Consider the following 11,811-nt stretch of genomic DNA (forward strand, 5'->3'; position numbering starts at 1 on the left):
GTGTGTGTGTGTTAGATGAAGTTCCTAACCCCTTGTGGGCAGTGTGGGTATTGCACTACATGCTGCAAACAAGAGAACATTTTACCCTCGAATCTCCGAGCAGTTTTTCAGACTGCAATTTAAAGCCCTGCGTCTCCATGGAAACAGCAAAATCATGGAGACAAACAGGAGCTCCACATGTTATAAATGTTTAACTTGTAGTTCTAAAGGTTCTGAAAACCAGTCATCACTCACATCAGCTGTAACAAGCTGCAGGAAAAACATCAGCATGAGCCCCATGATTTACCCACAGACCACCGCACCCACCACCCTCCACCACAACTAAAGGGGGTATCTGGCACTTTTAGTGGTGCACCGTAACAGTTCACCGTTAACTTGTAATTCAGCAGGCTGAACACTGACTGCTGCACAATAACAAATCAATACTTCATTAAAGAATCTCTGCAAAGGCAAACATCCGGAACAAAGTGCAGCTTTTAATTATGGCTTCTGTGGCGGAAGAGAGTGTGGACAGAGGAAGAGAATGTGGACAGAGGAGGAGGAGAGTGGACAGAGGAGGAGGAGAAGAGAGTGTGGACAGAGGAGGAGAGAGTGGACAGAGAAGGAGGAGAGGAGAATGTGGACAGAGGAGGAGAGAGTGGACAGAGGAGGAGAGAATGTGGACATAGGAGGAGAGTGGACAGAGGAGGAGAGAATGTGGACATAGGAGGAGAGTGGACAGAGGAGGAGAGTGGACAGAGGAGGAGAGTGGACAGAGGAGGAGGAGAGGAGAATGTGGACAGAGGAGGAGAGAGTGGACAGAGGAGGAGAGAGTGGACAGAGGAGGAGAGAGTGGACAGAGGAGAGAGTGGACAGAGGAGGAGAGTGGACAGAGGAGGAGGAGAGGAGAATGTGGACAGAGGAGGAGAGAGTGGACAGAGGAGGAGAGAGTGGACAGAGGAAGAGACTGTGGGCAGAGGAGGAGAGTGGACAGAGGAGGAGAGAATGTGGACATAGGAGGAGAAGAAGAGAATGTGGACAGAGGAAGAGAGTGGACAGAGAGAGTGGACAGGCCCCATGTCCTCCTCCACCCAGCGTCTTCCTCTCTCTCCTCCTCCTGTTTCTGTTGTGATGCTGCCTCCTCTCATTTCCAGCTCATCTTTTTTTCCCACGCTCCACCAGTCACCCTGAACGCACCCCTCTTCCTCAGTCTCGATCTTAATCCTGTCCTCATTTGTTTACTCCTCATCTTCATCTTCCACCTGACGGTGTTCTGAGAACATCTGTACGTTCTGCACAGTCAGTTGAATCTTAATAACATGTGTTTCCTGTCTCTGCAGAAAGCAGACCTGGCTGTCGCCGGCTTCACCATCACCTCAGAGAGGGAGAAAGTCATCGATTTCTCCAAACCCTTCATGACTCTGGGGATCAGCATCCTGTACCGAGTCCATCTGGTAACACTCTGTTTCTGTCTTTAAGCACACTGAGACGAGCAGCGAAAACATTTCTTACTAAAAATGATTCAAATATAAAAGTATTAAGAATGTCTGATAAGGAGCAGCACCGGATTCATTCAGTGCAGGGTTCATGGTAATAGATGAAGGAGGAGTTCTGTTAAAGTAGTGTGATGATGATGATGGTCTCTGAGTGGTGGGTGGGAGGGCTCTGACAGTGGGCCTACGCCCTGCTGATGAGGCCAGCTGTGGAGGTGGAGAAACTGTGGTGGTGGTCTGAGGTCCTGATGGGCCGTGGCTTAAAGAGTCCGGGGTGAGAGGGATCAGCTGTGATCGATCCTGCTCGCCTCAGGGTCCATACGGATCCTCTGTAGTAGGTGATGTGATGGTCCTGGACGATGGTGGAGCTGTTCTCAGTTTGGACGATCAAAAGATGCAGCAGGCTGTTCATGTCCCAGAGAGCAGCTCAGAGTCCGGAGCTGCCTCTGTTCCCGCCTGCAGAGTCCACATACAGACCGAACAGCGACGCCTGCTGCTCTTGACATTCGCCGTCCCTCTTTCTGTGGCGATTTGATGAGTTCTGACAGTCACATCAGCGGCCGCCTCCTCAGCAGGAGCCGTGCTGCTGCAGGCGGCCGTCCCCTGACTGCTCGGGTCAAACTGTGAGTCCAGGACATACATACCTGAGTCCAGGGGGGGGCAGTGTGGGGCTGACAGCAGCAGCAGCTCAGTGTAAAATATCATTCATCCTGAGAGCAGGATCGCTGAGTCTGCCTCCATGACGGGACTCTAAACCACTTCCTGTGAGCCTGACTGTTCAGGTGAGTCCTCAGAGAGGATATTAAAAGCTCTTTATTCTCCTTCAAACACTGCGCCTCCTGCAGAAACCTGTCACTGTGGGAACGTTAGGAGGAACGCTGGCACCATAAGACAGAACCAGTGGATGTGAGGTCTCTGTGAAGTGACTGTACCTGAGCCTGTGATGCAACACACAACAATACTCTGTGCTGTCGCTGCATCCTCTGGGGGGTGTCACCTGAAAGAGTTTGTCAGAAATATAAAAACTACTTTAGAATAAGAGAAGAGGAAGAAGACGAGCGGCGCTCTCTGCCTTCAGACACTTCTTCAGATTTATTATACTTGATGTTGCAGTGAAGCTGCTGCTGTTTACTTATTTTAGGTGCAGTTCCCCCAGTGTCCACTTTAAAAGTGCAGACTGAGGACGCCTCTTCCTCCTCCTCCTCCTCAGCTCATCAGCGTTCACCTCCACCACCTGTCCTCCATGTTTGATCCAGTCCACTGAGGGATCAGTCGGCTGGTTAGTGTGTGTGCAGCCAGGCAGCACGCCAGCGTCCGGGCCGCTGTTTTCTTAAGTGTTTGTTTTAGGATTAAGTCGGAGCAGAGTTTTACTCACACTAAGACCTGCGGAGGCCGTTTACAGTCTCACAGCGACCAGCTGATGAGCAGTCACAGATCCATCCCTTGCCCCCATCGGGAGAGAGCGAGCGGGAGGATTTGGAGTGAAGAGTCATGAATTCGGTGGGATGAACAGCAGCACTGCTGACAGACACTAGAACATCAGGATCTCTGCTCCTCTTCTAGGAAATAAACATACGTGAATGTACATTTCCCTTTGAAATAAAGCTTACAGAAGATATCAGTCTATAAGGGTGTGGACAGTCCCTCCAGATTCGGAGCAGGTCCACAGAACCACTGGACCTCCACGTCAGGCATGTGTCAGCCAGCAGCTAACCCTCAGATGGAGCCCTGTGGCTGGATGTTCTCTGATGGCAGTGAAGAAACCAAAGAGGAGCTCAGGAGCCAAGCGTGAAGATCAGAGCGGTGAAGGAGGAGCAGGGAGGCAGACTGCTGCTGGTGGTGTGTGTGAAGTGTTAGCTTAGCTTCGCTAACACATGCTGCTCAGCTGCAGACTGTTGGCTGTGTGAGTCTGCAGGTGAGCAGCACACAGGCCAACACACTTAGCTCTGTTAGCACTGTTAGCATCCTGCTCCTGCAGCTGATGTGGACAGTCAGGAGTTAGATATGGTCACGTGAACAATCAGCTTCTCTTATGTGATGATGAGGCGGTGCCAGATGAAGGCTACAGGAAGTAGCAGAAACGTTAGCTCAGCACTGGACGTCCAGCTGCGAGCCGTGTTTGTTGTGACTCGTTAGTCTGCTCCTCCCCCCTCCTCCCTCCTCCTGCCATCCACCCGATGTTTCCTCACTCTGTGTACTTGTTTGGATTCACGCTTTGAGCGGCGCCGGCCGGGCCTCGTGAACTTCACATGTGAGTGGAAAAACATGGCGTCGAGCTTCTAATGTCTCCCGGCTGGCAGCAGTGAATTGTGATAATGACCATCTGTCAGTCACAGCGTGCAGAGAACTGTCAACGTCTCCAGCTCAGGAACGGAACCCTCTCTTTCAGACTGACAGCGGTACACCTGGAGAACTGGAGCCTCTCAGAGCAGAATAATAACTCGTGCTTCCTCCTGCAGCTCAAACAGAAACCAGATGAACCTTCCAGTAGCAGCTACAACATTTTCAAGTGCTAACAGCCGTCTGCGAGCGTCCCCGGTGAGCCGCTTCTCATTGGCCCGTTTCATCACCCCCCTCCCTGCTGTCTGTATTTGGCAGTGAGGAGTGGATGAACTCCCAGACTGGACTCAATCAGAGCAGATGACTGGAGCTTTAATGAACTCAGCCGTCGTTCTGATTTTCCTCCATTTTGGCTGAATGATGAGATGATGATGATGAGATCCCCCCACACACACATACAGGTTTAAAAACATCACTGGGTTGGGTTAGGGGTTGCTATGGGAACAATAGGATTGACTCGCTGTCTCATGGCGTCTAGGTCTTCTGCTAAAGAGTCCGATGTGTGTGAGCATCAGGTGTAAATACAAGTTACTGTGTGTGTGTGTTTCAGGGCCGTAAACCAGGTTACTTCTCCTTCCTGGACCCGTTCTCTCCGGCCGTCTGGCTCTTCATGCTGCTGGCTTACCTCGCCGTCAGCTGCGTCCTCTTCCTCGCCGCCAGGTAACACACATGCTGCCTCTGTCCGCTGTGGACACATCAGTCTGTGTGTGTCCAGGTGTCACCTCCCTCTCTCCGTCTCTTCCTGCCTCTGATTCTGTTCTCTGAGCGTCTGAACAGGTTTTTTTGTGTAGTTTCTTTAAAGTTGTGAGTCTGCTTTAACACTTCGGTGCCCTCCTGTCTCGTCCCGCCAGGCTCAGCCCTTACGAGTGGTACAACCCTCACCCATGTCTGAGGGAGCGCCGGGACATCCTGGAGAACCAGTACACTCTGGGGAACAGCCTGTGGTTCCCCGTCGGCGGCTTCATGCAGCAGGGCTCTGAGATCATGCCGCGGGCCCTGTCCACCCGCTGCGTCAGCGGAGTCTGGTACGTGTCAGGTTCTGCACACTTTGCTTCACACATCCGCCAGTAAGGAAAGCAGAGAAGCATGTTACAGGGGGCATGCTCAGACAGACAGACAGACAGACAGACACAGACAGACAGACAGACAGACAGTGAGGACAGACAGACAGACAGACAGACAGTGAGGACAGACAGACAGACACAGACAGACAGACAGACAGTGAGGACAGACAGACAGACAGACAGACAGACAGTGAGGACAGACAGACAGACACAGACAGACAGACAGACAGTGAGGACAGACAGACAGACAGACAGACAGACAGACAGTGAGGACAGACAGACAGACAGACAGACAGACAGACAGACAGTGAGGACAGACAGACAGACAGACACAGACAGACAGACAGACAGTGAGGACAGACAGACAGACACAGACAGACAGACAGACAGACAGACAGACACAGACAGACAGACAGACAGTGAGGACAGACAGACAGACAGACAGACAGACAGTGAGGACAGACAGACAGACAGACAGACACAGACAGACAGACAGACAGTGAGGACAGACAGACAGACAGACAGTGAGGAAGGACAGACAGTCAGTCAGTCAGACAGACAGACAGACAGACAGACAGACAGACAGACAGTGAGGACAGACAGACAGACAGACAGACAGTGAGGACAGACAGACAGACAGACAGACAGACAGACAGTGAGGACAGACAGACAGACAGACAGACAGACAGTGAGGACAGACAGACAGACAGACAGACACAGACAGACAGACAGACAGTGAGGACAGACAGACAGACAGACAGACAGACAGTGAGGACAGACAGACAGACAGACAGACAGACAGACACAGACAGACAGACAGACAGTGAGGACAGACAGACAGACAGACAGACAGACAGACAGACAGTGAGGACAGACAGACAGACACAGACAGACAGTGAGGACAGACAGACAGACAGACACAGACAGACAGACAGACAGTGAGGACAGACAGACAGACAGACAGACACAGACAGACAGACAGACAGACAGTGAGGACAGACAGACAGACAGACAGTGAGGACAGACAGACAGTCAGTCAGTCAGACAGACAGACAGACAGTCAGTCAGTCAGACAGTCAGACAGTCAGTCACAGACAGACAGACAGTCAGACAGTCAGTCACAGTCAGTCAGACAGTCAGTCAGTCAGACAGACAGACAGTCAGTCAGTCAATCAGTCAGTCAGACAGACAGTCAGTCAGACACAGTCAGTCAGTCAGACAGACAGACAGACAGACAGACAGTGAGGACGGACAGTCAGTCAGACAGACAGACAGACAGACAGTCAGTCAGACAGACGGACAGACAGACAGACAGACAGACAGTCAGTCAGACACAGTCAGACACAGACAGACAGACAGTCAGACAGACAGTCAGTCAGACACAGACAGACAGACAGTCAGTCAGTCAGACACAGACAGACAGTCAGACAGACAGACAGACAGACAGTCAGTCAGACAGTCAGACACAGACAGACAGACAGTCAGACAGTCAGACAGACAGTCAGACAGACAGTCAGTCAGTCAGACAGTCAGACAGTCAGACAGTCAGTCAGTCAGTCAGACAGACAGACAGACAGACGACAGTCAGACAGTCAGTGTGTTGCAGCCTGTGCTGCAGCAGTCATCAGTGGTTATGAGTCTTGGTGCCAGACGAGGCCGACAGCTGTCGGAGAAGCGGCGCTGACGGACCCTCCAGTATCACCACACCATCTGTCTGACTGCAGCTACTGGGACTGAGTGTGTGTGATGTCCGATGTCCTTGAATGCATCGTGTTTGATGTACAGCGCTATATATATATGTTGGCAGGCAGGAAGCCATGATGGAGTCACATGTGAGTCACATGACCAACACTCAGAGTGTCTGACCTGCTGTGAGGCTGCTAGTTACAGTTTGTGCAGAGGTTGAACGTAGCTCAGGACGAACACATTAACATAATTAACCTGCGTGGTGCTGGATGTTGTTTGTTGTGTCCTTCACCCGCCCCCCCCTCTCGTCCCTTCCGTCTCATTTCCTCTGCAGCGGAGGCGTCCTGCTCCTCTCTGCTGCAGCAGGGTTCATCTTTAGGTTGATGATTTTTACCTGAAACTCCTGACGTGTCCTGCGGCGCCCTCCATCTGTCTCCCTGCTGCCTTCGCCTCTCAGCTCCTAATGACAGGAGGAAGACGATGACTCTTTCAGGGTGAATAGAAGTTAAAGCTCTTCCTCTTCTTCTCTTGTCCTCCAGGTGGGCGTTCACGCTCATCATCATCTCGTCCTACACGGCCAACCTGGCGGCGTTCCTCACCGTGCAGAGGATGGAGGTGCCCATCGAGTCCGCCGACGACCTGGCCGACCAGACCAACATCCAGTACGGCACCATCCACGGAGGCTCCACCATGACCTTCTTCATGGTGAGACGAGGACACGTGAGAGAGACAGACAGCATCACAGAACATCTGAACCATTTTAATCCTCCTGCTCCTGCAGAACTCACGGTACCAGACGTACCAGCGCATGTGGAACTACATGAACTCCAAGCAGCCCAGCGTGTTCGTGAAGAGCACAGAGGAAGGCATCGCCCGCGTCCTCAACTCCAAGTACGCCTTCCTGATGGAGAGCACCATGAACGAGTACTACCGCAGCCTCAACTGCAACCTGACGCAGATCGGAGGCCTGCTGGACACCAAGGGATACGGCATCGGCATGCCTCTGGGTGAGTGCCCCCGCTTAGGAGATGACCTCTACGGCTGCTGGCTGTGTGACATCACGACACGTGCTTGTTGACTTCCTGTTTGTAATCCAGCGCAGCCACATCACGCTCGGTCGGGCACCTTGTGCGTCGTCTCTGTTTCAGCCATTAACCGGGTCATATTCTCTGTGCAGCTGCTGTTCTTGGCAGATTAAATCCGTCCTGATTTGGCGTGGGTCTGCGGCGTCCTCGGCCTCAGACGTGTTTCTGATGATAAGTGCTCGTGCATAGATTAGCATGGTTCATTTGAGGAAGGAGGAACAGATGTGGAGAGAGGAGCCGGAGCGGCGGGAAGATGAGGAGGGTTTGGGGAGGCCGGCCTGTCAGTCAGCCCGCTAAGTGATGAAAATAAAAGCAGCAGAGTCACCCGGCGGACGCCTGGCCTCCTGCTCACAGCGCTGACTGACAGACGGTCATTATCATCACACACAGTGGGAAGTCAGGCTGCTTAAAGCTGAAAAGGTCCTCCAGGTTCTAAAACTACTAAACCTGCAAGTTGAAGCGTCCACACAAAGCCGACACACACAAAGCCGACACACACAAAGCCGACACAAGGCACCAACGCTGCTCCGGAGCACGTCACCACAAAAAATCCAAAACCCTTCCAGAGGAACTGTCTGATTAGAATGTGTAAAAATGATTTTTTAAATTCACAAATTTACTGTCAGAATTTTTCTTTTTCTTTTTTTTAAATAATCATAATGTTGTGACTTCTCTTAAAAAGGCCTCGATGGAGCATCAAACACTCTCAGTGCTGTTTATATGAGCAGCAGGCAGGTCAGAGGGGGCAGACATCAGGGTGAGGGGCAGAGCTGCTGGTCCCGGGCGGGGACAGCTGCTGGTCCCGGGCGGGGACAGCTGCTGGTCCCGGGCGGGGACAGCTGCTGGTCCCGGGCGGGGCCCCTGCAGTCTTTGTCTTTGTCACATGCTCATGCAGTTACTCTGGCTGTGTCTGAATTCGCTCCCTGATCACTACATGTGCTCCTATACAGAGTCTGTACAGAGCCTCCGCCATGTTGTAGAGCTGTCTGAATTCTTAGTGAGAAATTATAGACCCCATATAGGGCCCTCAATGTATCCCACAATGCATCATGAAAAGTAGTGTCCATCCGATGGTCACTACTTTCAGTGATATGTCCCATCATGCATTGCACAGACCGGCTAAAAGAACGGGAACAGAAGTGACGTCACCTGTCTTATAAATATAATGATGGTTTAAAGGAGCAGCAGACCGGCTGTTTGTTTATTAATGTTTAATAAACCTTTATTGGGCTGTAATGGCACAAATCATAACTTTAGCCGGCAGCAATGACATCATTAACGGCGACAGAAAATGAAGGAGGTGGAGTCTGAAACGTCTGAAAATGCTGTCAGTGAGTTCACTGTGGAGCCCCACACTGAGCTCCATGAGGGGAGGAGGGAGTGGATTCAAACCACTGACAGTAAAAACTATGGACGGAGCTTCCGTGACGTCACCCGTTTGTTTCTGAAGAGTCGTTCTGAGGCTCGGTGGGAGGCTCCGGGACGTGATGACCGCCGCCATGTTGGCAGAGCCACGTCCGCCAAAACTCCAACTATGGACAAAGGGCGGGAGCACGAGCGGGGTTTAGGGGGTGGCGGGTGATTGTGGAAGCAGGAAACTCGCGCTGTGATACGCCAAACATCTGTCACTCAAGCGGCAACGCCCATAATTATGCGTAATTTTAAGTCCGAATACAATTGAAACAAGTGAGTTGTAAAAAATTCACCCCCCGTACAATCGACACTAGAAGAGAACCTATCATCTGAGACCAGAGTGCCTGAGTGTTAGCTTCAGTGATGCAGCTTAAGCCCGGTGCATTCTGGGTGTTGGAGTTTAGAACGTGTACTCCTCTGCAGGCAGCTGGGGCTTCTGACTCCTTCATCTGTTTCTCATGGGGCAGAAATCTAACTTACAAGAAAACTAAAAACAAACGATGTATTGATTCATTTCATTTATGACAAACGAAGGTTTTAGATTATAATTAAATGTCCTCACTCGGGCTCAGCTGATGGAAACACGAGGAGGAAGGATAACTGAGGAGAAGTTCGTCTTCCTTCTGGAAACTTGCCGGGCGTGACATGTGGCTTCAAAGAGAATTCATATTTAAAAAAAGCACGTAATTGGTTTTGTTAGGAATGAAGAGGAGTAGATGTCAGGAGGAGGCACAGATGAATCCTGCTGCATCTTTAAAACAGAACTGATCTGTGTCGGCGCTTTGTCTCGTTCTCTGTTTCCTGGAAACTCGCTGCTGTCCGTCATCCTCTGAGCTCACTGTCAGCTTTTAATGGAACAAAAGAGAAGATGGATGAAGAGCGGCGGCCATGATGGAAGTCAGGTCATTTACAGCTGCCTGGGCAAAATATGAACCACGGGGTCCAGTGTAATTTAACCCTGTACAGGCTCAGAGACCCCCGCAGAGCTGGAGGAGAGCCTCAGAGTTCAGCTCTGTGGGGTCAAAGGTCACCTACAAACTGGTTTTATATTATCGTGCTTCAGAGATGCAGGTTAACGTCTCCTCGCCATCATCTTCATGGGGAACACATGACCAAAGGTCATTTCTTAAGCCATGTGGTTCAGGAGCCACCGAAACCCACCTGACTTAGTTCAAGCTGCTGATTCAAACTTCCACGCAGTGTTTGACGGGTCACTCGTCGCGTCCTGCCGGCGGGACGGAGCGCTGCACTACATGGTTTGATTTTACAATGACTCTTCCTCCTCCTCCTCTTCCTCAGGCTCTCCGTTCAGAGATGAGATCACTCTGGGGATCCTACAGCTGCAGGAGAGCAACAGGCTGGAGATCCTGAAGAGGCGCTGGTGGGAGGGAGGACAGTGTCCCAAAGAGGAGGACCACCGAGCCAAAGGTGTCCGTCATGTGCTTCATTCTCCTCTGTCACTTTCTTCTATCACCACATGTGTTGGTGGGTCGCTGTTTACCGGCAGCTCAGGGTTCATACCTGCTGCAGGCAAAGAAAACATCTCAGAAATGTCACAGCTAGCAGGAATCTGTGTTAGCTTCTGTAAGGCTAACAGATGTATGGATCATTCATTGATTCAGCAGCTCTCATTAAAGTCAACATTTTACCACGCTAACATTTTCATGATACAAACTTGTCTTATTTATATTTGTGGCTAATGATAAACGCTACATGATGCTACAAAGCTAATGTGTGCTAGCTCTGCAGAGCAGGGTTGGTTAGCCTGCTAGCTGTAACTTAGCGCCACAGTGTTTAATACTGTGATCGGCTGGATGACAGATTGATCAAGCATTAGCACAGACAGGTCAGAGCGGGAAGGAAGGATCGTCCCGATGGTTCGCCGTGAGCTCGCCATGAGGGACGTCTACCTTCAGTCTGTTATGGGACGTCTTGCTTTGTGTCTGTCCATCGACTGCATTTTCATTATTGAGCCACCCGTGTGTCTGTATCCTGTTCTTCCTCCTGATGCATCAGTCTGACCAGACACCGTTTGTTTTGATGGTGGAATTGATCAGCGTCTCTCTGTGTGTGAGGTTTCCTTTGTTCACTAGCTCAGCCATAATGTGTGTGTGTGTGTGTGCACTGCAGGCCTCGGCATGGAGAACATCGGCGGCATCTTCGTGGTGCTGATCTGTGGCCTCATCATCGCCGTCTTCGTGGCCATCATGGAGTTTGTGTGGTCGACGCGCCGCACGGCTGAGACGGATGAGGTAAACCTTCATCCTCCACCTCCTCCTCTTCTCCCTATTACGTCCTCATCTTCCTGCCCCGCCCCCGGCCTCCACCACACCTCAGTAGGTCATCCGCCTCTCTCTCTCTCCACATTTATATTCAGTGTGTCTCGCCCGCTCGCTCGTCCTCTGCACACACTTTGTTTTTGACCTTCATTTATCGGCCATTTATGTGACTTTGTGCTCTGACTGCTTTTACCGGGCAGACACACACTCACACACACACAGACACACACACACACACTCACACACACAGACACACACACACACTCACACAGACACACACACTCACACACACAGACACACACACACACACACACTCACACAGACACACACACTCACACACACAGACACACACACACACACACACACACACACACACACACTCACACACTCACACACACACACACTCACACACACACTCACACTCACACACACACTCACACACACACTCTCACACACACACACACACACTCTC

At 51.3% G+C, this 11,811-nt stretch overlaps 1 protein-coding gene across 1 annotated transcript in view; it reads left to right on the forward strand.

Moving 5' to 3' along the window:
* Nucleotides 1-11,811, forward strand: part of LOC114431637 (glutamate receptor ionotropic, kainate 5-like) — a 46,626-nt gene that overhangs the window by 19,479 nt on the left and 15,336 nt on the right. The window contains exons 12-18 of the mRNA XM_028399208.1: nt 1,320-1,433; nt 4,363-4,472; nt 4,664-4,837; nt 7,102-7,267; nt 7,344-7,569; nt 10,360-10,488; nt 11,191-11,312. Of these exons, the coding sequence (XP_028255009.1) occupies nt 1,320-1,433; nt 4,363-4,472; nt 4,664-4,837; nt 7,102-7,267; nt 7,344-7,569; nt 10,360-10,488; nt 11,191-11,312 (1,041 nt within the window). The remainder of the gene's footprint in view (nt 1-1,319; nt 1,434-4,362; nt 4,473-4,663; nt 4,838-7,101; nt 7,268-7,343; nt 7,570-10,359; nt 10,489-11,190; nt 11,313-11,811) is intronic.

Source organism: Parambassis ranga, chromosome 2, assembly GCF_900634625.1.
Source record: "Parambassis ranga chromosome 2, fParRan2.1, whole genome shotgun sequence".
Lineage (NCBI taxonomy): Eukaryota > Metazoa > Chordata > Actinopteri > Ambassidae > Parambassis > Parambassis ranga.